This window comes from Vulpes vulpes, chromosome 14, assembly GCF_048418805.1.
Source record: "Vulpes vulpes isolate BD-2025 chromosome 14, VulVul3, whole genome shotgun sequence".
NCBI classification, from domain to species: Eukaryota; Metazoa; Chordata; class Mammalia; order Carnivora; family Canidae; genus Vulpes; species Vulpes vulpes.
Genome location: NC_132793.1, coordinates 4,697,172 through 4,722,366, shown reverse-complemented (window position 1 = coordinate 4,722,366; position 25,195 = coordinate 4,697,172). Strand labels below are relative to the sequence as shown.

At 53.6% G+C, this 25,195-nt stretch overlaps 1 protein-coding gene across 1 annotated transcript in view; it reads right to left on the bottom strand.

The window, feature by feature from the left end:
- ANKRD60 (ankyrin repeat domain 60) overlaps positions 1 to 25,195 on the bottom strand; it is a 45,846-nt gene that overhangs the window by 10,595 nt on the left and 10,056 nt on the right. The window contains exon 5 of the mRNA XM_026015080.2: positions 191 to 319. Within this exon, the coding sequence (XP_025870865.2) occupies positions 191 to 319 (129 nt within the window). The remainder of the gene's footprint in view (positions 1 to 190; positions 320 to 25,195) is intronic.

Genomic DNA, 25,195 nt, shown 5'->3' with positions numbered 1-25,195 from the left:
CCAGAAGGGACGCTGCAGCGGGTCCAGGTTGCAGGGCAAGTGGGTCAAGAAAATTCCATGGTGACTAGAAAGAGAGCGTGGGACATCTCTGGTGAGCCCCAACGGGAGAGTCACGATGAAGACCTCGAGGCTTTAGATCAAGATTGTGTCCTCTATGGAGAAATAGCCCGGAAGGCTCCTGGCACGCTACCCGCTGCGGGTAGGAACGGAGCACCTGGCCCTGAGACACGGAGGACCGCGTGGCCAGAGCGCCGAGCTGCAGGGCCGCGGGGTGCAGCTCCCACTGCAGGGACAGATGTGCCCCGGTGAGGGCCGCGTGCTAGGGCAGAGGGCACAGCAGGCCTGCGTGAGCCGATGTCCTGACCACAGCAGCCCCCAGCACAGGGGTAACCGGCTGCCTTCTAGAGGTGCCGTAGGGGTGGCCGGGGGTGTGTCAGCGCCGGCAGGGGTCCTCAGAGCGGCCGCCGTGCTCGCACGCCCGGCTGTCCCTCTATGTGGGCAAGGACCACAGTCCCGGCCCGCGGAGGACGTGGGGCCAGGAGCCCAGGCCCTTCCGGGACGAGCATCTGGGCCACCCCGCCAGGGAAGCGCCTAGGCCTGCAGAGGTGCCAGCCCCGGGGGGCGGGGGGCGTACCCAGAGAGTATGTACCAAGGGCGTACCCTTGGAACTCGGACCTGTCAGAGCTCAGGGCCGATGCCGGGCAGCAGGTGAAGGGAGCAGCCCGCTCAGAAAGTCCTAGAATGTCTTCGGGAAGATAAAATCTATTGAACGATGGATATATCTGCATAGAGAGGAACCTCGGGTAACTGAGAAGCTGAAGGTCAATTAGTACGTTTGAAACCCACACACACATGCACACACGCGCGCACACACACGCATACACACATGCACACACGCGCACACACACGCATACATACATGCACACACGCGCACACACACGCGCAAGGAAACTAAACCAACGAGGAAAATGGTTGCCAGTAACCCCAGGAAAGACAGAGTGGGACAGGAAGTAAGGGACGTCCTCGTTTGTTCACCCTGTGGCCCAGTCCACCTACAATTTCGTGTTGGAAACACTGACTAGTGATCTACAACCGGAAGGGGGTGGGGTGGGATGGGAAGCAAGCAGGGGGCGCTTGAGGGGTAGAAAGACCCAAATCCTGCTTCCCGGCAAGAAGCCTGTCCTGACACCTGGAACCGCGTGATCAGGAAACAGCACACCACGCGCATGACTGAGATGCTCGGAAAACGCTGAAGATAAGGGACAAGGGTCGGGAGGGAGTTCCCTGGTCGGGCAAGGGTGATGGATCCTGCCTCCCCCTCCACCCAGCAACCTTTGTGGAAATATTCTGCTCTAAGTGCAGCAATTTCTTCAATTAAATATAGACTTATAAATAAGACTGTCCCTTTCTGTTCAAAATGACTCTTATTTATTTATTTATTCATGAGAGACACACAGAGAGAGGCAGAGACACAGGCAGAGGGAGAAGCAGGCTCCCCACAGAGAGCCTGATGCAGGATAGATCCCAGGACCCCAGGGTCACACCCTGAGCCCAAGGCAGACACCCTACCACTGAGCCACCCAGATGTCCCCAAAATGTCTCTGTTTAAACCATACCATGCACTCGAACACAAGCTATGCACTCAACAGTTTGTGGCATAAGCAAAGGAATGTTCCATTCGGAGCCCTCTCCCCAGCATGGCTCCAGTGGCGGAGAGCGGGTTATGGGATGCTGGGGTCCAGTCCCTCTCTCCCCTCTCTCGCCCCCACTGGTGTTGGGGCCAGGAGCAGGGAGCAGAAGCTGCCCTGTCCCGTGGGACTCAGTCAGGTCCACATCCTGTGCCTGATTCCAGCTGGTGGCATCTTGCCGCACCCCCAACACAGTTCAGTGACCCTCAGAGGTGAAACCCCCAATTTCTCTGCCTGAGCGAGCTCCAGGGCACCATCTCCGCCCCCCCGCACCCTTGCTCTCGGGAACATGGAGCACAGAGGGGATGCTGTTCACGCCAGCCCGTTTCTGCCCAGTGCTCTGCCCTCGGCTAGGACCACAGCTGAGCGGACACCGAGTGTGGAGAGAAGTCGGCCTCCCACTTTGCAGACACCCCACCTTCCTGTGCTTAACCTGAGCCTCCCTCTTTTGCTTTGAGGAGGAAAACTGTCGAGATTGAGTCCCTCAGGAAAGAGGGACCAGGCAGGCATCAGAGCCCTTTACTACGTTTCTCATATAGTCAGGGGCCCTCGCAAATATTTTAGTTTTTAAGATCTTATTTATTTATTTCAGAGAGAGAGAGAGCAAGTGACAGAGAGAGAGAGCAGGAGCATGGGAGGCAGCAGAGGGGGAAGGAGAAGCAGACTCCCCACTGAGCAGGGAGCTTGAGGCAGGACTCGATCCCAAGACCCCCGGATCATGACCTGAGCCAAAGGCAGATACTCAACCAACTGAGACCTCCAAGTACCCACAAATATTTTAACAATAAGGCTGTGTTTGAGAAAGACGTTATCTTTAAAAGGAGAAAGTGGGATCTCAATAAATGTTATTTAAAGACAAAGAAACTTCCCTGAAGTTGTCAAGAAGAGAGGAGAAAAAAATAAATTCCATTGAATTGGTCGTTATCATGAAAGCATCTTCACGAAGGCCATTATCGGTTCTCACTGTGAACGAGGGCAGAGGTAGGATTCTGAGATGACCCATGATCCTGCCCCAAGTGTCTACACCCTTATGCTGCCCCTTGTTTGGAAACTGGGCAGGACCCTCAACTTCTCCTACCTGATTGAATAAGGCAAAGGTGAGGGGATGCCACCCCTGTGATTGTTACGCTTGTATGGCAAAGGTGAACGGACGTTGCAGGTATAAGTGACATCCTGAATCAGCTGCTTTGAGTTACTCAAAGGGCAGATTATCCTTTGTGGGCCTCTGACATAGTCCAGGGAGCTAAACTTTCTTTTAAAGGTGAAAGTCTCGGGCAGCCCAGGTGGCTCAGTGGCTTAGCACCACCTTCAGCCCAGGGCATGATCCTGGAGATCCAGGATCGAGTCCCACACTGGGCTCCCTGCATGGAGCCTGCTTCTCCCTCTCTCTCTCTCTCTGTCTCTCTCTCTCTCTCTCTCTCTCTCTCATTAATAAATAAATAAAATCTTTAAAAAAATAAAAAATAAAGGTGAAAGTCTCTTAAAATCTTTAAAAAATTAAAAATAAAAAAAAATAAAAAAAAATAAAAAAAATAAAAAAAATAAAAAAAATAAAATAAAAATAAAAATAAAAAAAAATAAAAAAAATAAAAAAAATAAAAATAAAATAAAAAAATAAAAAAAATAAAAATAAAATAAAAAAAAATAAATAAAAAAAAATAAAATAAAAATAAAAAAAATAAAAAAAATAAAAAATTAAAAATTAAAAATAAAGGTGAAAGTCTCTTATTCTCAATCTATCTCTTTCTCTCTGCCTCTGTCTCCCTGTCTCTGTATCTCTCTGTCTCTCTTTCTCTGTCTCTGTCTCTTTGTCCTGCTGACCTCATAGAAGCAAGCCACCATGAATTCTACAACCACAAGGAACTGCATTCTGCCAACAACCTGACAAAGCTGGGAGGCTCCGACCCCACTCAGGTCTCCAGATGAGATCGCAGCCCAGCCAGCACTTCATCTCAGCCTTGTAAGATCCACAAAAGAGAAGCCGGCTAAGCTGTGCCAGACTTCTGACCTAAGAACTGTGGGAGAACAAATGGGTGTGGTTTTAAGCCACTACGTTTGTGCTAATTTGTTACACACACAGCAACAGGAAGCAAACATAACAAGCCAATTAAAATCGCTTTAAAATGCAATAACATAAGTGACTGCACTAAGAGATCACCTGCACACCTACAAGAGAAATGTCCTAACCTCACACCCATGTGCCTTATGATGACACGCGGAGTGACAGCCTCATGGAGGGAGTCTGAAAAGCTCTGTGTTTCTCACCACTCAGCTGAGAATGAAGATGCTGAGCTCTGGAAAATGCTGGATCCTCAAAAGGCCTGGTGATGACAAGGACACTGGAGGAGACCCAGCTGAAGAGTTGGCATAAAATTGATGGATGAAACGTGAGAAAATGAATTTACCATGTTTCCAGAGTAATACTTCGTGTGTTGTGTGACTTTAAACACACACGTTTTACCAGTTAAATAAACATTACAAGTAGGCATTTGACTCCTTCATCCACATCTCAGCCAACGTGCTGTCTGTTCTTAGATCCTGGTGAGAACATGGGGAGAGGCCCCCTCTGCTTCAGGTCCCCATATATTCAGGCATACATGGTGATTGTTGTCAATGATTTCATGGGTGTCGGTTTCCCAAACAGAGGGGGAAGCCACAGCTGGGAAGTAGGGGAGCCGGGACACAAAGCAACTACATTGGGCCTGAAGACCACCCTTTCCAGACCTTTCTAGACATACATGGAAGGAGGGAAGATGAAGAATCCATATATGACAGGGACATTGAGGTGGCTCTGGGCCCTTCCACCGGAATCACAAGGCCAAGGCCTCCCCGAGACTCCCATAAACCTCCCGAATCAGGTGCTAAGACTCGCCTCTCTTCCCCAGCTCCTCCCTGAAGCTCCCTCACCTCCCAGAGATAACAGCTTGGCTTTCAGCACAATTTCAGTTGTGTTAATGGAAAAAAAATATCCCTGAACGAAGGCTTTTAATGACCAGCCATACATTTCTCATTCCCCAGCCCATAGGGATATGGATCTTGTCCATTTACTGTCCCCACTGATATTTGGGGTAATGTGTCCCAGGAACCTAATTCTCAGACCATAATGGCAGAGAGAACCCATTTGGGGGCCACATTTTGAGTTAATGATATATACTCATTTAGTGTATGGGCAGCTAAAAGCTAAAATGCACGGTGAGGAAATTACTGTCAAATTTTACTTTTCCTCTTTAATTTTGTTTTTTGTTTTAAGCTCCATAGATCATAAGAGCTGTGAAAAGTTTTCAAAGTTTGGTAAAAAGCCACACATCAAGTTTAATTCCCAAAGTAGGTCAACTTAGGAAAAGAAAGAGGTGTTGCCACATTTTTTTTTTTAATAGGAAAGGATTTATTGAGTAGAGAAATATAATCGTGGGACACCTGGGTGGCTCAAGTTATGATCCCGGGGTCTTGGGATGGAGCCCCATATCGGGTTTCCAGCTCAACGGGGAGCCTGCTTCCCCCTCCCCCTCTGCCCTCTGCCTCTGCCCCCCACTCATGTTCTCTCTCTCTCTCTCTCTCTCTTTCTCTCTAATAAATGAATAAAATCTTTTTAAAAAATCATTCTTCCTACTCCACATTATCTCCTTCCAGAGACCACCTCCCCGGCCAGTGGTCCCAGGTATGAAGCAAGGTGAGTCACTCAGGGTATGTGCCCACCCCCCCAACATGAAGGGGAGTGGGCCTGAGCCAGGCCAGCCAATCAGAAGGCTCCATCCTGCTGGGCACGTGACCCAGGTGGACTCCTCAGGGGCTTCAGAGAGTTTCTCCTTCCTGAGCCAGGTAAGCTGGGGCTTCCTGCCACCCTGTCCCCAATACACGGAGGGACCCAACTGCAGGAAAAGAGGGACACAAACATGAAAGCAGACGTTAGTGGAGCTGCAAGAGAAAGAGAGCAATGTCGTGGCACCACACAACTCCCTGGAGCCTCTAAACCCCCTGGCACCCCTGAACTTCTCCAATGTTTGAGCCAACAACGTCCAACAGGGGCCAAAGCCAGTTTGTGTTGATTTTCCACCCATTACACCCAGAAACGTCCGAGGGATGCAGGGAACTTCTGTCCTTTGCGCCCCTGGCCTGAGGGGCACAGGTGAGCAGGGGCCACAGGTGTCACACGGGGTGGCCCAGGGAGCTGGTCGCTAGCAGGGATGATGAGCACCCACAGAGGAGAAGTCAGGGCCTCAGGGGTATGTTCCAGTGGGGGCCCCCCGCTGGGGCACTTGGGGGGTCTTCCCCCAGCAATGACCCACCAGATGCCACAAAGCTCCCGCGCTCCCTGCTTTTGTCCTGTAGGGTTTTCTTTTTTGGAGTTCTAGAGTCATCAGGGAGGCTACGCATGGGGGAAAACAATGTCTTGCCTCTCCCTTGAGAGAAACCCCGGCTGCGTCCTGTCCGGAGATCAACACCCCCCTCTGCCGCAGAAGCCTGCGCGTGCAGAGGACACGCCTGGAGCCGGGTGTGGAGGGAGGTGTGCTCACCCCTGCCTCCAGCCCCAACAGGGCAGCCCCACATCTCCCAGGAGGACACACGGACAGGACACGTGGACGGCTCCCCACCGTCCGCCGCGGCTCCGCCGGCCCCCCATGCCATCCAGGGGCCCCCACAGCAAACCCCCCAGAGAAGGTCTGCTTCCAAAGGAGCCAGTGGCCAGTGGCCACAGAGGCCTGAAAAAGTGCCCGTGGCTTGGGGCAGCGGCCCTGGAGGGTGGCAGCCCCGGCCCAGAACTCCGGTTCTCGGCCAGGTGGATCCCTCGCCTCTAACAGGGAGCCCCTCCTCTAAGGCCTGCTGGACACTGTGCAGAGCTGGCCCCATGGCCTGGGCCCCCGCTCTCCCCCCTTTACTCCAGCCACACCTGGTGTCTCACCAGTGGTCACTAGCAGAGACATGGGCACACACAAGCAGACACACGTATGCACACAGGTAAAACACACAAGCACACACAGACACGTGTGCACATAGAGACATAGACACACACACAGACCGTGTGCAAACACGGACATGCATGTGTGTGCACGCACACAAACATACACGGGTTCACAGCTAGGCAGACACACAGAGAGGGCAGCAGTGTGAGAGGGGCCGAGTGTGAGAAGGAAGCAGGGAGGAGGCTCAGATCCGAGCCGAAGAAGGGACACGACGGCCACCGGCACTTGGGGTCGCAGAGGCTCACTGCTGGAGTGGGGGGTGGGGACCCCAGCTTGCGCTAGATCGGGAGTCAGCCCCTCTGTTGGACAAAGTGGGTTCAACTTGGAGTCCGTCCCGAGCCTACTGAGCCTGTAGAGGGTGGAGGTGGCGGTAGCGCCCTCGGGGGTGTGCTGAGCACCCCGCGGGACAGCTTCTGGCTCAGAGCAAGCGAGTGTGGCAGCTGGAAGCCCCAGCGATCCACACGGAGAACAAAATACCGGGTCTGAATCAGAGAGAGAACGGGTGAGCGGCACAGTCACATCAGAAGTGGGGGCCTCCCTCTAAGATGCTGGGCCCGGGCCAGCCCACCGGGGACCAGACTGCACGACGGAAGGGTCAGGGTCCTGTCCTCCCCTCCCCAGCCACCCAGACGGTGACTGCAGTGGCAGCGCCCAGGGACTCCAGCAGAGGGCAGCGACGGCCAACAGATAGACCCGCTCGTGAGCCCGTGTGTGACAACCTGGAATCCCCTAGAAACGTCTGGGCTTTCCTAGGGCCCCAGGCCACCCAGGCATGACTGAGTGTCGCTGGGCCATGGAAGCGGCCCCAGCTGGACCCGCAGGTCGGTGAGAGATGGAAGGCTCGGGCCCACCCGCAGGATTCATTATCCCCATTTACAGGAGGAAAGGGGGGGGCGGAGGAGGCATCAGACTGAGCGCACCCCCTGGGGAGCAGCCCCGGGGCCCCCTCCTCCGTGAGGGACGAAGGCAGTGGCCACAGGTGCAGACCCTGGACGGCTCCTTCCCCGGGGGGCGGTGGGTGCACCAGGCCGCGGCGCAAGGGGAACGGAGTCCACGTCTCCACGGGCCGACTCCCTGCACCTGCCCTCCTGAGTCTCCCCGCCCTCCGCCCTCTCTCCAGCCTCCCTGCCCCGACCCCAAGCCCGGACCAAGGTCTGCAGCCCAACCTGGGTGCCTCCTCCCGAATGTCCCAACGGCCTGGTCACCCTCACCCTCCGCGCCCGCCCTCGGTGCCCCTGCTCTCCATCCAGCCCGTCCCCCTTCCCCCCACAGTGTCTCTGCTGCTGGGTCAGTGCAGCTCCCAGGACTGCCAGCCGGGGACCCTTTCCAGGTTGTTCCTTCCGCCCACCAGCACATCATCATAAATATTCACGGATTAACTCAACTGCTTTTCCGCAGAGAAGTTCACTTTCTCTTTGAATCCACAAACTTTCATGTGTTAAATCTCTTAAGTGCAGCTTTACTGAGATGTAATTCGCATACGGGGGACATCAGGGGGACATCACCGGTTTAGGGAGACAATTTAAATGTGTTTAAAGTAGAAGTTCAGGGGCGCCTGGGTGGCTCGGTTGGTTGAGCGCTGACTCTTGCTTTTGGCTCTGGTCCTGATCAGGGGTCCTGAGGCGGAGCACCCTGGAGGGAGCTCGTGGGGAGTCTGCCCGAGATTCTCTCCCTCTGCGCCCCCCTCTCTTGCACGCTCTCTCTGTCTCTCTTTCTCTAAAATAAAATAAAATAAAATAAAATAAAATCTTTTTTTTTTAAGATTTTATTTATTCATGAGAGACACAGGCAAAGACACAGGCAGAGGGAGAAGCAGGCTCCCTGCGGGGAGCCCAATGCAGGACTCAATCCCAGGACCCCAGGATCGCGCCCTGAGCTGAAGGCAGACGCTCAACCACTGAGCCCCAAAATAAATAAAATCTTCTTTTAAATAATGAACCATACAGTTCAATGGTTTGGGGTGTTTTTTTACAGAATTACTCACCCATTACCATCGTCTCATTCTGAAACATTTTCTTCACCCCAAAAAGAAGCTCCATTCCATGAGGGGTCACACTCCAGTCCCCCATCCCAAGCAACCAGGGATCTAATTTCTGGTGGATTTGCCTATACCAGACATTTCGTACCGATGAAATCCTACAGTATGTGGCCCTCCGTGGCTGGCTCCTTCCGCTGACCGGCCTGTTTTTGAGGCTCTGTCTTTCAGATACCACCCACGAAGACACCTGTGAGGTGACAAACCAGCTGAGATTTTTCTACCTGGCTTCGTGCCGCCCCGCTCAGTGAATGAGCCGGACAAGGAACGATAATGACACCGTAAATAGTTCACTTTGACAAGGAGAAGTAAGGGGTGCTCTCAGGAACGTGCCAGGCCAGCGATGAGGAGCAGGCTCGGGGAGGAATCATGAGGCTGCGGGACCAGCCAGGTGGGGCCAGCCAGGTGAGGAGAGGCAGGAAGAGCATCCAGGCAGCAGGAACAGCATGTGCAAAGGGCCTAATGCAGGGAGTAAACACATGAAGTCCCGGAGGAAAGGATCGTGGCCCAGAACAAGACCCACAAGAAGTGGGTGGGGCATGAAGAGCCTTGAAGCCTTGGGTCTGGAGTCTTGACTTCCTTTGAAGAGCAATGGGAGGTCATGGAAAGTTTGCAACGGAGGAGAGAAGAGGACACAATTTTGCTTTCAGAGACCACTCCGAAGGCTGGGCAGGGAGACAGCGGGGTGAGCTCGGTCGTGGAGTGGGGGACAGCTGGGCCGCGCGCCTCGGTGACAGGTGGACGCGGGGGTGGGGACGGGCTTGGAGGTGCCGCTCGGACACGGGGCGGGGTGTGTGGGTCTGGGCACCGTCTGAACAGCACTTGGCATGACTTTTGGCCAGAGAGCAGCTGTGACTTCCAGGCCTCAACCTCACTGCCCAGCACAGCCTGGCCATGAACTCGCACGAGCCCCTCATCAGTCCGTGAGCGTTGCCGGAGCATTTAGGAGGCATCTGGCTCGCTCCTCAGCAAACTGGCACCATCGAAAAATTACGCTCCCCTCCCAGTCAACGCATTAAACTTAAATGTTTTCTGTAACCAGCGCACCCTGTGCCTGCTTTAATTCCCAACTGATTTATCTCCCCCAATTTATTACCAGGCCTCAACTCAATCAATACTGGCTGAGACTCAGCTGGAAGGGGAGTCTGATTTATGCACGCAGACACTCCTGGGGTGATTTGGGATTCCACTCCTGCAGCAGAGCGCCCCCGATCCCCCAGATGGGTTGGCCTCACTGGAGGACACACCAGCCTCGGCATCCAAATGACCAAGCCGAGATCGGCCAGACCCTCTGCAGCCACAGCTACCCTCTCCCTTCTCGAGAGGCCCCACAGTCCTTGCCCCTGACCTGCCCTGGGCTGGCCCTGACCTCGGGACCCCCTGGGAAAGAAAAGTTTCACAAACTACAAAGGCTCTGCGTTAATCTGCACTGAAACAGGCCCTGGGAAGGGGGAAGACATGTGTGCCCTGTGTGAATTGTGTCTTACTGCACTAGGATCAGGGTCTGAGCTAGATCCTTATCTTTCGCTCTGGACGTATAAAAACAGGATGTTGGGGTTTCTTGTTCCCAAGGATTAAGCAAAACTTTTGCTAAAAAAAAAGAAAAGAAAAGAAAAAGATGCCAGAAGGATTTTTTCCTTCCAGAAGGAGGGTCATGGGGTCCGAAACCAAATATAAGAGGTCAGGGTCTTCCCTCTGGAACTTTCTCTGGCAAACGTTCAATAGAATCATATCCGCTGGTTCTAATTCTAAACTTCCTGGAGGAGGAACAGCAGGAGGCCTTGCTCAATCTATAGCCTTTCTCAAAATAAATCACCAGCAGGTCATGGCAGCAGTAATTTTTCAGATATCACTTGCTATCTCCATGTTTTCCCCTCGCCCCTCTCTTTAAGCAGACTTGGAAATGCCATTTAGGCAGGGAGAAAACTTTTTAAAAGCTCAAACCATTCATCTAGCACCACATGCTTTCAGGGACCCACAAGTCACATAAGTGGGTGGCAAGGCTGGGTGGAAGGGGCCGTGAACAGGTACATGCATCCTTTGCCATCAGGCCATGGGAGGACCTCCACGCGCCCCAGGACCACTGGTATCCGGTCAATGGCTCCAATCCCACCCCCAGAGAAGCAGCATCCATGAGGTTGACCAAAGCTCAATTTATAGCAGTCCAACGGATGAGGCTCCCTGAGTCAAAATTCATTTTGCATCAAGGCAATATTTTCCCTTTTGCTTTTTCCCTCATGACACCACCCGCCGCCACACACACACACACACCCCCGCAGTGTGGGAAGTAAGCATTTGGTGCCGCTGCCCCCGAGAAGGAAGGATGCTTCGCAAAGTGCAGGAAAACCAGAGTCAGTTCTCAGTTTTTGAGTCTCAAAGTCTCATCCTTAGAGAAGTGGGGAGCCGTTTGGAAGAGCAGGGCTGGGGGGCATTTCTGGAGAGGAAAATAAGCTTCACAGAAAACTTACCCTCCCACTTCATCCATCCCTGAGATAGGGAAAGTTTCTCCAGAAGGGGGTTATTAGGCAGAAGGGGCCCTCTTTTCAGAAAGAAGCCCCTTGGAAGAGGACAAGCCCCCCCACAAGGACATGGCTTGCCCAGAGTTTCTAAGACACGGGACATGGTCGGCCTCCTGGAGCTGCTGTGGCAAGAAGAAGGAGCAACAGGGGGTGCCAGGGTAACCCAGGATGTCGTGGGAGTAACAGCATGGGGTCCTGATGCTTCCTGGGCCCCAAGTCGCTCCAAATGGTGGGGGAGCCTCTCAATGATCCCCCTGTCCCTGAGAATAGAAGGAAAGTGGCCCAGAGACAGCAGGACCAGGCAGGGTCCTGCAAACATCCAAGAGATCATTTAGCAGTCATGTGCATGGAAGAGTCTGAGGGTCAGGCAGGACCACCTGTCTCAGCGCGGCCAGCTGCTCAGCCTGCTGCCTAAGCACGCCACAAATGCCATAGAGCACAGGGGGAAAAAAAGTTGCTCCTCCATCTCATCCCTTTGGAGGACCTGGATCAGACCCCCACCAAGCCTGGTACTGTGGTTCCCTCAGGGCAGTGCTGCCTTTTTGCAAAACGTGATGGAAACCTCTGGAAGAGCAGCGGCATTCAAGTTTGCACACACAAATCTCCTGGGATTTGTTGAAACGCACACGGATTCAGCAGGTCTGGACTGGGGACTGAGATTTGCATTTCAAACAAACTCCTAGGAGGGGACTGTGGGGGGACTGCACTGGGAGTAAAGGGTTCAAGGAGGCCTCCGGGGAAGACCTGAGGCCTAGAACGCGTTAGCACAATCACAGAGGTGTGCCCACCCGCCAAGACACAAGCGCTGCCTCACTCGGGGCTGCCGGTACATTCTCCACCTGGGAATTAAAGTTCACCGAAAAAGCAGAGAACCCCGGTTTTAAACTGTGAGCCCGGTTCTTAAATTAGATTGTGGCCAGGAGTGCGCAAGTCTGTAAATTCACTAAAAATCCTTGAATTGTACGCCTAAAACAATTTTAATTTGGGGTTATGTAAATTATTTCTCAATAAGCCTGTGTGTGTGTGTTTTTTTTTTAAGTGTGCCACACTCCGGTGGCCAAATTTGAGATTATCCAAGCATCTAGAATAAAGTAATAACAACTGTAATTGGTTGAAACACATTGAAGATATAAATATCCAGGCATCCATAATGATTAAGGACTGAGCATTTTTCCCTGCATCTCGGGCTGGAACTGCCTTTTAGGAAAACCAGACAGCTCCAGAGGATGAAAGAAAGTCATTTTTATAGAGGAATGCCAGCTAATGAAATGTAGAAGCAATGACGGAAAGTCACCAATTTGCAACCCCCACGGCAGACCTGTGTCAGTCGGGGGGTAGGAGTGTGCTGAAGGGTGCAGAGAGGCGAGGCCACAATGAGATACGACTCCGCACCCACCAGGATGGCTCTGATCACGGCAGACCTCGGTGAGGAAGTGCAAACCCTCACACACCGCTGGCGGGAACGTAACACGGCGCAGCTGCTTGGGGAAACTGTCTAGTGGTTCTTCAGATGATGCACCTCAGAGTTCTCGTGTGACCCAGCAATTCCACTCCTAGGTATATAACTGAGAGAATCGAGAATATTTGTGCACGTAAAAACCTGGACACAGATGTCCATCGCAGCAGTATCCGTAAGGCCCACCGTGTAGGGGGGATGGAACCATCGAAAGATGGATGGAGAAACACAATTTGGTATCTGCATGCAGAGGGACGAGCATTCTTCAGCCATAAAAAGGAATAAAGTATTGATCCGTGTGACAGCAAGGACGAGCCTTGAACACATTACCTTGAGTGAAGAACCAGACACGGAAGGTCACATAGGATATGACCTGTTGGTCTGAAATGTCCAGACTCGGGGCACTGGGGTGGCTCATTGGATCATTGTCCAACTCTTGATTCCAGCTCAGGTCATGATCTGAGGGTCTTGGGATCAAGCCCCACATTAGGCTCTGTGCTCAGCATGGAGTCTGCTTCTCTCTCTCTCTCTCTCTCTCTCTCTCTCTCTCTCTCAAATAAATAATAAAATCTGGAATGCCCAGAATAAGTAAACGCATAGCAACAGGAAGATTAGTGGCTGTCAAGGGCTGGGGAGGCTAAGGGGATGAGAAGTAACTGTTTACTGGGTATAGGCATCCTCTGAAAGTGATGAAAACATCCTGGAACCAGATAAAGGTGAAGATTGCATGAGCCTGTGAATGGACTAAAAACCACGGAAGTGTATATACTTTACGTGCATGAATCGCACGTCACATAAGTTATATTTCAATATAGCTACTTTTTTTAAAAAAAAAGTCACGTGGGAGAACAAATATTGGGTGATCCCACTTCTATGAAGTACGTGCAGCAGTCAAATTCACGGATGCAGAGAGTAGAATGGTGGGTGCCAAGGTGGGGGGTGGGGGGAATGGGGAGCTAGTGGGGACAGAGCTTCAGTTTGGGAAGATGAGAAAGTTCTGGAGGTGGAAGGTGGTGATGGTTGCACAATAATGTGAATGTGAAAATGGCTAAAATGTTATATGCTAAATTTTAAATTTGTTCCACCTTAATAATAAGAAAGGGAGATAAGGAACGGGATATTCATAGTGTGGGAAAGGATCATCCCCAAATTACCTGTTGGCCCAGAGGAGGAAACATGACGTCTCAATGGAGGGGGGAGAGCAATTGTCACTCCCTGAACCCCGGGCTCCAACTTCTCACCCTGACGGTGGGACCACCTGCAGGCACGACTTGTGATGCACACGAGGTTGGCCATGGCGTAATCTGGCAAAAATGGTCAACCCGTATACCATCCCAGGGGCGGTCCCACATCTAGCTCGCAGGGAGCGAGGACTCAGGGGAACAGGTTAAAGGACACCACGTGGAAGCCCAGACACACTCAGGACACTGGGCTGGCCCTGTCTATGGGCCCGTGCCACCAACCTAGAGGGCGGGGTTAAAAAGGACTTGAGATGACCATCAGGGCCAGTGGCTAAAGAAAGGGAACCCGGCGTGGAACAGCCAGCTGGGGGTCGGGGGGGAGGGATTCGGGTTCAGTCTGACCACAGATGCCCCCCTCAGCCGGAACACAGCCCCCAGAGGTGCCCACATCCAATCCCCGAACCTGCGATGAGTCCTTGCATGTGAGGTCACTCTGCAGGGGCGATCCCTGAGAGGGGAAGTCACCCGGGCCAAACTGATCATAGGCTCCTGGTGAGGGGCCGCGTGAGAGCGGGGGGCAGGGAGAGGCCGGGGGGGGGTGCAAGCTGGGGTGTGCGGGCACCACCAGAAGCTGGACAACGCGAGGAAGTGGACCGGCCACGAGAGCCTCCAGGAGGAGCAGCCCTGCTGACCCCTCGCTTCAGCCCAAGGTCACACCCGTTGGGAGCTTCTGACCCCCAGAAAGGAAAGATGAGAAACTGGTGCTGTTTTGAGCCACTCGTCACTACGGTCACTTGTGGCCACTACAGCGGCGGCAGGAAACCGACCCAGACGCTGCCGGCGCGTCTGCTCCTTGTCGGGGTGTCACACGGCACCGCGCTGAGCGGGAGATGCCCTCGTCCTGAGGACATACAGACACCAGGGGTTAGGGGTGAGCCCATTTCTCTGGCAAAACCTCCCTACAGAGGAAGCAGACAGAGCCGAAGCGAGTAGCTATCTCCGGGCCTGCTTGTTCTAGAATATCATTCTTGCATGCTTCAACTTTTCCATAATAAAAAGGTTACGAAAGTCTCACTGCAGGACAGGTGTCACCAGCTTTGGGGATTTGGGCCTGGGCAGTGAGGGGGCGGGGGAGCCACGGACCGATCGGCCTACAGAAGAGGCAATGAGCCCCAGTCCGCCCGGGCCAGCCCTCATCCCGGGCCCCCCGAAGGCCTCCCCGGGCCGGGGCCCCACCTCCTCGGGCGCTCCTCGCCCGTCCGTCAAACCTCCCAAAGGAGTCGTCCTCACTCTCAGACTTCCACACCTCGGAAGGGAGTCCACGCAGTCCCCCACATGCCACCGAAGCTGGCCTGGTCGGGGACGGTCGTGTTGCCACCTTGGTTGGCGTCTCCCCACCCCTAGCAGCTGGATGTCTCAGCGGCTTTCGGCTCTGCAGACTGCGCCCTCCGCCCTCCCGAGCACCTGCTCTCCAGCCCCGGTGCTCTCCCCCATCGGGGCCCTCAGCTCGGTGCTGGCCCGCCTCTCCCAGCCACCCGAAGTCCTCCCCCTGGGAGTTTCCTCCAGGGTCCACCCGCTTGCTGACAGCCACCAGCCACACGTGTCCGCCGGTGCCTCTCCTGTGAGCCCCAGCCACAGGTGCCCAACATCCCACCCGTCCCCGGGGTGAGTGGTAGGCACCCCCAAGCAGAACCCCTGGGGTGAGCGGGGTAGCGGGCCCTCAAAAGACACGTCCACCTAGAACCTGTGAATGTGAACTTGTTTAGAGAAAGGGCCTTTACAGGTGTGATGAAGGGTTTGGAAATGAGATTCCTGGAACAGAGTGGCCCTAATCCAATGTCAAGTCCTTAGAAGAGAAGGGGGGGCAGACAGGTGCACAAAATGAAGTCCTGCCAAGACTGGGGTGACATGGCCATACGCTGAGGGACACCTGGAACCACCAGAAGCTGGAAGGGGCAGGAAAGAGCCTCCAGAAGGGGCTCAGGCCTGTGGGTGCCTCAACTTGAGACTTCTGGCCTCCGGAGCTGGGAGAGCCACCAGGTCCACAGCCGCCACCAGAAACCAATACACGGGCGGACCCGAGGTGCCCCTCACGTTCACGACGAATCTTGGCCTTCCTCGGCTCTTCCCGTCTTGGACAACGGCACCACCACCCACTTGCCTGCTCTGACCTGGGTCCCTGACCGTCGCTTCACCCCCATTCCCAGCTCCTGTCTCCTGCATCCGTCGTCACCACCTGGCCCAGCCACCGACCTCTGCCACCTGGACACCAGCAAGAACCTCTAGCGCGACCTATTGGCTTCCACTCTTGCCACCCGCAGACCGTTGTCTTAAATCAGTGAGGTAGTTCACATCTCGCCCCCTCCTAAACCTTCAGTCACTCCCCATTGATCTTGGGACAAAATCCACACCAGGGCCCCCGTGAGAGAGCTCGATACTGGTCCCAACTCTTCACCTGTCTCAGCATCCAGCCCCTGCCATGGCCTCCTCCTCAGGGGTGAGGTTAACTCCTTGGCCACTTGGCTTGCTGATTCAATGGTTGCTGCCAGGAGTGGCCGCGTGGGGGCTCTGAGCTCGTACCTCCAAGGAGCCCCCCAACTCCACCTGCCTTCATGTGCCTCTGCCAATGCCCCGCCAAGCTGCTGGTCCCCAGAGGGTGAGAGGCCTGCGAGGCAGAGCTGGCCGGCCAAGCCCAGGCCAGAGCAGTGCCCCCCCGGCTGCTACCCTACCGGCCTGTGAGCAGGCCTCGGTCACCGGCTGGCTCTGCCACCGAGTCCTGAGCGACTCTACAGCATGGTGGTGGCAACGGCTGACTGGTACGGCCTCAGAGGCACCACCTGACCTGGCTCTGGCCAACTTTCTGCCCCCATCTCACCCTTATTGCTCTTGTTGGTGACTATGCTCTCATGTTCATGGTTTCTGGAAGGTTCTAAGCCTGCCCAGATTTAATTCCTCCCCCAAATTTCAGCTTGCATTTCACCTCCTCCCTGGTCACCGCGTCCATCTGAAGATGTCCTCACAGCCACTCCCGGCCACGTTGCTCTATGGATTCTCTTCCTAGCACAACCCAAATGCCACGCTGGTTGGATCACTGTCCCAAAACAGCAGCTCATGACACAGGGACAGACCGGCCTGCCACCGTTTCTCAGAATGTTGAATTGGATGTGTCCTGTTTTCTTGGAATTTCAGCTGAAGCCCGCGGCTGAAGACAATAAGTGATACATCCCCCGTCTTCTGAAGAGAGGCGCTTATTCAGATAACACCTGTACTTGCTGAGAGCCCAAGCCACTTCTGAGACTCACACCCTACTCCAAAGAAAATAACAAGCTCCTATTTTCTAGAAGGTTAGAAACTCAATGCAGGGAGCAAAGATTTCTTTGGAGCAAATTGTCATCTTACGGGGGCTCTGGGCCTCGCCCCACTCTCCCCACCACCGAAAGCCAAGTGAAGAACATCTAGAGACGCCTTCACAGGGACTGAGGGGGCCTGACATCTCGACTCCCCTACCCAGGGGGATGTTTGCCAAGCCGATTCCGGATCAGGCCCCTGGGAGCAGCCCCTACTTCAAGAATCCCATAGGAAAGGGACAAGGGCTACTTCCCCAAGGGTCAAGTGCACACACAGGAGGCAGTAAGGGGGCAGGTCCCATCCTGAAACCTCCTCCGACTGAAGAGTCTCACCTGCCCGTGCAACACCCAGAGGCTAGGTGGTGGACAGTCAGAGGGAGGAGGTGGGCTTTATGAGGTCAGCAGGGGATCACCATTGTGAGAGTCCCAAGTGGGGGGCCTCCAAACACCTCCCCGGTGCCTGGTAACCCCCACAGAGGGCCTTTGGCAGCCAGGGGAGAGCCACATGTAGCCCCTCTCCTGCACCCTGTGGCCCGGGCCCATCTCGGAGACCTCAAAGAAAGCTGGGCAGTGGGGGTGTGGGGGAAACCGTGGACAGGCGTGGGGACAGAATGTGAAAGCACACAGCCCCCGGCCCCCAGCACAGTCCCCACAAGCCCAGCTCAGCCCTGAGCCAGAGGAGGGGGCTTCGGTGGAGGAACGGTTGCAGTTTCTATCTGGGCCAGGCCGGGCTTTTAAAGATTTGCACAAGACAACTGTTGATTAACAGCAGAAAAAGGCCGAATGCTCTGGCGAATACCCAAGGCAGGGAGGGGACGTGCAGGGCCCCCCAAGCCACTCCCCGTGACTCCATCAGAGAGGCCTAGAGCTTAGAGGAACCTTCTAGCATGTGAAGTTCCATCACCGAGTCTGTCGGACGCCCAGGTGGGCAGCACGTCAGACCTCTCCGCTGGTCGCTGGCACGTGCATCCGTCTCAAGGCCACTGCCCCACGCTGCAGGGCACCAACCCGTCTCTTTTCAAAGCACGCAGCTTTGCTACCCAAGCCTCTGTGTCGGCGGGGCAGAAGTGACAGCCCCTCACAAGGAGCAAATGAGATACTTTATAGCTCTGGCAATACCAGATCCGAAAAAAAAAAAAAAAGAAAAGAAAAAAAAATACCAGATCCGATCTGTGTTTTTCCTGATTTAAGTATAATCCCGACACCCTGTGTGAGATGAGCCAGGGATGAAATCTACTGCAGTTTGCTACAAGGTGGAGATAAATCATAAAGTTCTTTGAAGGTGGAATTTGGTAAAAAAAAAAATAACTCTGATGTGAGCTCATTTCAAGCTCAGCCCTTCTCTGCAGATTGTGGCTTATACTTTGCTCCGGGGGGGCTGGGGGTGCGGAGTAAAGTTCAGGACCCTGAGTTTCAACGCATCTAAATGAGGAGAACCCCATCCTGCCTTTCCCGTTGCAGCCCCTCCTGGGGGATAGAGACTTCATTTAAACCGATCATTAGAACTGCGAGGAAGGTCCTGGACTCCTCCTCCCTTTTGGGGGTTAAAAGAAAAATGGAATTTATCTCCAGTGCTGGCTGGTTCTTATCCCTGACCCCCTAGACTGTAATTCGTGAGGCCCTGGAGGAAGGATCTTTGAACCTGGAGGACCATATTCCTTTCTGAACTCTTGTATTATTAACTTGATGTGAAAAGTACTATCTACATAAAGTTAGGGTTTTTAAAAAAAATTTTCGATACTAGACTAAGATCCAAACAGTCTAAAAGAAGAGTGGAAAGTCCTTAGGGCACAATGATCTCAAGAGAGAAGAGAAAATCAAGGAGGGCCACGGGCTCTACAATCTGGGGCCCCGGAGGTCTGGGTCTGGATCTGGACGCGGCTGGCACTGGAAAGCCATCTGTGGTCTCACTGCGACACCTGGTGGCCACCCGCCCGCCCACCTGAGGCAGCGGCGCCCAGCAGCGCCACCTGGCGTGAGCATCCCGCCCGCGCTGGGAGGCTGGGGAGGGTTCAGGACACCCCCCACCCAGGGGCCTGTCCTGTGGTCGCTGGGGCTCCAGCAGGAGAGGTGCCCTGCAGTTTGATTGCCTAAGGGGGACTGCCCCCCCGCCTCCCGCACGGCCGGCTGGTGCCAGCCCCGGGCCCGTCCCGGCTGCGCTCTGGGCGAGCACTTCTGCGACTCTCTCAACATGAGTGCCAGTATTTCCTGGGGGTCTCGGCGAGGTGACTGAGGTCGTAGCCACCAGGCAGCCTGGTTCACCCCTAGAGAAGCAGCATGGCCCGGGGTCAGGCAACTTAACACCGCCAGGCGCGTCTTAACACCAGGGTCTCTAAGGTCAGGCATTCTTCACTTTGCCATGTATGCGCTGCGTGACCCTGGGCAGGTTGCTGACTTCTCTGTTTCCTCAGTGAAAAATGGGCAGGGCCTAGAACTGCTCAGTGCCACTCAGCCCCAGCATCTCGGCTGTTTGTCAGAAATCTCGGGCGCCTCCCCTAACCTGCTGAATGCAGGATCTCCGGGAGGTGGAGGCCAGACACCTGTGGTTCTTTGCAGGCCCTCCCTGTGGCTGATGCTGAAGGTTGAAAACCTCTGACTTTCAGGATGGTTGAAAGCCCTCATGAGATAATGCATGCCCACTGTCTGGAATGGGGTAAGCGCTCCAGAATGATTATTAGACTTCTCGAACTTTGGAGAGCTCATGTGGGGGTTTCTCTTTCCTCTGTTTTTTTTTTTTTTCTGTATTTTTTTTAATAACAAATGTAACACATGCTGTTAAACATGGAATTACCACGTGATGGGATGCCTGGGTGGCTCAGCGGTTGAGCACCTGCCTTAGGCCCAAGGCGTGATCCTGGGGTGCTGGGATCGAGTCCCGCATCGGGCTCCCTACATGGAGCCTGCTTCTCCCTCTGCCTGGGTCTCTGCCTCTCTCTCTCTCTCTCTCATGAATACATAAATAAAATCTTTAAAAAAAAAAATAGGGACGCCTGGCAGGGTCAGAGGTTGAGCATCTGCATGATCCCGGAGTCCTGGGATCGAGTCCCGCATCGGGCTCCCTGCATGGAGCCTGCTTCTCTCTCTGCCTGTGTCTCTGCCTCTCTGTGTGTGTGTGTGTGTGTCTCTCATGAATAAATAATAAAATCTTTAATTAAAAAAAAAGGAATAACCAAGTGACCCAGCAGTTCTCCTTTCAGATGTATACCCAGGAGAAGTGAAAACAGGATCTCAAGCAAATCCTTACACACTCACGTTTATAGCACCATTACCCACAACAGTCAAAAGCTGGGCGGGGCGCCCGGGTGGCTCCGTAGGATAAGCATCTGCCTTCCGCTCAGGTCATGATCCCCGGGTCCTGGGATCCAGCCCCGCATCGGGCTCCCTGCTCAGCAGGGAGCCTGCTTCTCCCTCCCCTTCTCCCCTCCCCCTTGCTCATGCTCTCTCTCTCAAATAAATAAATAAAATCTAAAAAAGAAAAAAAGAAAAACATGGAAACAATCCAGATGCCCATCGACCACTCAAGGGATAAAAATAGAATATTATCCAGCCACAGAAAGGAATGAAGAGTGGTTCGAGCTCTGGTGTAGATGAACCCCGGAAAGCATTGTGCTAAGAAGGCAGATACACATGACTCTATATGAAATATCGAGAATGGGTGCATAGAGACAGAAAGTAGGTTGGTGATTGTCTAGGGTAGAGGGGACGGGCGTTGGGGCGTGGGGAGAAGGGAAGACAGTTGATGGGTCCAGTGTTCCTCTGTAGGGTAATGGAATGTTCTAGAACTTGATACTGGTGATGGTTGCCCAACAGTGCAAATGTTCAAAGCATCGTTAACGAGGAATTTCACAGAAGCGTGTTTTACCATAGTGAAAAGAGCGACACCGGCCGTGACCACTTGCAGACGTATAAAGCAACTCTGCTGCCCTCAAGCAGGCGATGCTAAGAGCCGGGAGATCTTTGACACCATTATTTTTGCTCAAATAAACTTCTATGCACATTTATTGGATTTGCCTCCTTTTCAGAATTGTAACTCGATGATCTCATACGCATCTCCTGGGCGACTTGCTGTTTTTCACTTCAGGACACGTCCCGGTCCTCATGGCCTGCCCTTGGCCTCTGCACACAAATCAAGTCATTTCCTAATTGCTGCGAAATATGCCACCAGCCGCCTCACTGGTGGGCATTTGGAGCGTCTCCAGGCACTCGCTGCCAGAACATTCGCAGGCAGGCCAGGCCGGCTCATTATGTTCTGGGGGTTTGGACTTTGCAGGATGGGGTCACAAAAGTGGGGTCGCTGAGCAGAGGCCCCAACACTGTGGTCACTGGCAGTGGGGTCCGAATCCCACGGGGACTCCGGGACCCTCGAGAGCCCCCTGCCCGCTCGCGGGCACCTGCACATCACGGCACCAGAGCTCAGCAGCATTTCTCATTCTCCCGATTGCAAAGCGACGATGCCCACCGACCAAAGGGTGGAAGGTGACACCGTCTCGATACACTGGTGGGATCTGATGGGGGGGGGGGTGACTTCATTACAAGGCCCGGATTTGGGGACCCCCGGGGCAGGGGCTCTGCAGGTCTTTCCAGCTGTGAGGGGAGCTGGGAATGCCCCCCACGGAGCACGTGCGTGTGCCGACATGCACACGGTGCAGGTGATTTCAGGGGTTCAGGTGGAAAAGCCCATGTGCGAGCCCCCGTCGCCGAGCCCTGCTCTTGAGTCTCCGGCGTGGCGCAGACTGCAGCATCCCTGACATTTCCAGGGAACACAAACAGCGGCGTGTTTCTAAATGTTAATGGGTTTCTCTGCCCTCTGCTGGATGCTCGCGTCGTCAGGGCGGCCCTGCGGAGGCTGAGCCCAGCGCCTGGAAATTTCCTAGAGCCTTTTTTTCTTTTCTTTTTTTTTTTTTTTCCTCCTGCGCAACTGGCCCTGCAGTGTTCAATTCCGAACGACTTTTCTGGAAGTTGCTGAGGAAGCCCTGTACTTAATACCAAAATCAGCAAGTTTCAGGGAAATTATTTATCTCCCACTTTGGGAATTATTAGTTCTGGATGGAGACTCTTATTGTATAAGGTTTGCTGAAAATTGATGAGGCTATCTGGAAACCGGGAGCGTATTGATTCCCAGCGAGTAAACATTTTAAGCAAATTAAGTGGTGCTAGTAATAATAATAATAATGGGCACTATTTTTCAAGTGTCTGCTCTGTGCCAGGCATTTAATCCCTCCAGGGATGACAGGGGCAGGTTTTATTACCCGAATGTTACAGACGAAGACTTTGAGAGATGCAATTGCTTGGCCCCACGCCGCACGGCCGGTGGCCAAGGAAAGTTCTACACCCAACCTGCCACACTTGGAGCCGGTAGGGCCACACGGACGAGGCTTCAGGCCCTGAGCGCTGGGCCACTCAGTCCTCTCATTTCCAAAACAGCAGCAGGTTCATACAGAGACAACGAGGACTCGTGATGGGCAGAGAAACCGAGGCCCCTGGGAGGTGACAGTGTGCTCCAGGGTCACACCTTTGCTAGGAGTGGAGAAAGGAATAGAATCCTGGCCCACAAAAATACTGAAAACAGGACAATGGTTTTCAATCCCTCTCGCCTGCAAAAGCTGGCCCTGTGTTAAAGGGGAGATGAGAGAGGGTGGGGAAGGAGCCCAAGGCCCACCAGCACCAGACAGACTTCTCCTTGCTGGAATCAGGACTCAGAGCCATGTGCACAGGGAGTGTGTCTCACTGTCACTGAAAGCCATCTCTGGGCTATGGAGAAAGTCCCCCAAGTTACCACCAGGGGGAATGCCCTTCCGCTCTCCAGAAAGCACTGGTCGGTAAATGCTCCTCGGGTGAGGGAAGTACCTGGGGCCAAGATGCAGGGAGGACTGAGGGGCAGTCACGGCACCCACCCCTGCCCAGGTCCTGGAGGATCCTGGACACCAGGCCCAGAGACCGGATGCAGAGTAAAATTCAGCATCTCTGTCCGGCTGCCTCTGAGACGACGGGAGCAGCAAGGGGAGCCGGAGGCTGCAGGTCTGGGAGGCTGGGTCAGCTGAGCTGGGCCCGGGGGAGATGTTCGAGCTGCCCTCTGAACCCCACAGTGTATGACCTCTTCCCGACTGGTACCGCACTGACTTCTAGAAAAAATCTGAGGCAACGTACAATTAAACATGTGTATAAGGAAGGGCAGCTCATGATAGCTCACGCAGGGGAAGGCAGGGGCAAGGCAGGGCTGGCGCTCCCATCCGAGCACCCTGGCAGGCAAGGTGAACGGGTCCGCGTGGCCTGCAGAGCAGGCATTATCTGCTTGTATGAGCAGCCCCCCAGCTCCCTGCTCTCCAGGCTGACACGGGGAGATATGAGATACAGAGAACACAGCCAGGAATTATACCCAGAAAGCTAACCAGAGCCCCCCCCCCCCCCCCCCCCCGCCTCCCGCCCCAAGACACAGCCCATCCTGTGCTGGCAGTGAGGCCCACCTGGGCAATCACGGGCCACAGGGATTCACACTGAGGCCCATCCCCAGTGCCTTGGCCTAAAAGGATTTCAGGGTCCCACAAAAATGTTTGAAAGTAAGGGGGGCACTTGGCGGGATGAGCACTGGGTATTATGCTAAATGTTGGCAAATTGAACTCCAATAAAAAAAAATAATAATAATAATACAAAAAAAAAGAAAGTGACCCCACAAAATTTTTTTCTGTTGGCTCCTCCAAAAATAAAATGCTTAATCAAATATCTGCAAAATATAACATGATTATGACCAATTGCAAATCAACTCTTTTTTGGCTATGGATATGTTTTATTCAGTATGTGGTGCAAGTTTATTTGAATATAATAGAAAGTTTATTAAAGCTGTCCATAAAGGAGAGCCCCCAGGACCCACAGGAGTGGATGAATGACCCTGCCAGAGACTGAGCAAAATGTCAGCCATAGAGTCTGGAATTTGCCCCTTTTCTGGCCAAGTGTTTAATTGGATTGGGGGCATATGGAGATACAGTGCTTGCCTCCAAAGTTTTGGGGACAAGTGTCAGGCAGTTGGCTCTCCTAACAACAAAGACAGCAGAGCAAAGCTGCTGGCAAACACATGACTTTGAGTAATGCCACTTGTTAAGTTAAAAGGGTGCCCGAGTCGCCCCGCCAACACACCTCATTAGCTAAATGAATTGACCCAATGGATGGGGTTATTTAATATCTGTCTACTGACTTTGGAGAATGTCTGCCAAAAACAAGATCTCAGTTTTGACATAGTTGATGCTGAGCTATATTTTTTTCTGACTATTATTTGTCAAACAGATTGCTGAGCTGGGTACAGCCACGTCTACCGAGTGTAAAGCCACATCATCAACACGGATCTTCCTTGTTATGACAGCAGGAAATGCAGCCAATTAATTTAAAAGCCGAATCCAGTTATCGGGATGTATGTGGGAAAGAAGGGCGGCCGGGATACGGTGCTGTTTCCCATCACCTTAAAGACAGAACTTCCACAGTCGAGAGACCATTGTCACACAGATCCCAGAGGTCGCGTCAGATTATAGGGCCGTAGAGAAACATCTGAAACCGCGGGGTGGGAGTGTGGATGGTACCTGTCACCCAGCAAGACCCGTGGCCGTTCCAGCCTGTGGCTTCCGAGCCGCAAACGTCCCAGGAGGTTGGAGTTGTTTCTGCCACTTTTCCTCAGTGACATGGGGTAGAGTTTGGCAATAGGAGGCAGTCCCACAGGTGGGGCTCAAATCGGCTACCCCTTCTGTACCATGCCGCGACTTTTTAAAAATCCAAGCCAACACTTAAAAAATCAGAATGTGTCCTATCCAAAGGCTCTAGAAAAATCTAGCAGCCTTTGGCTCACGGTTCGGCTGGAGCTGATTCATGGTGCCGCCGTCAGACAGGGGTGTGCATGTCAGCCGGCCCTGCTCCCCACCTTCCCCTCGGGCTCCCACCCCAGATTGGGCACAGGCCAGGCTGGGCCCCCGCAGGTCCGCAGCCCTTGTGAGGCCCAGAGCCTAGAACTAAGCATAGGAGGGAT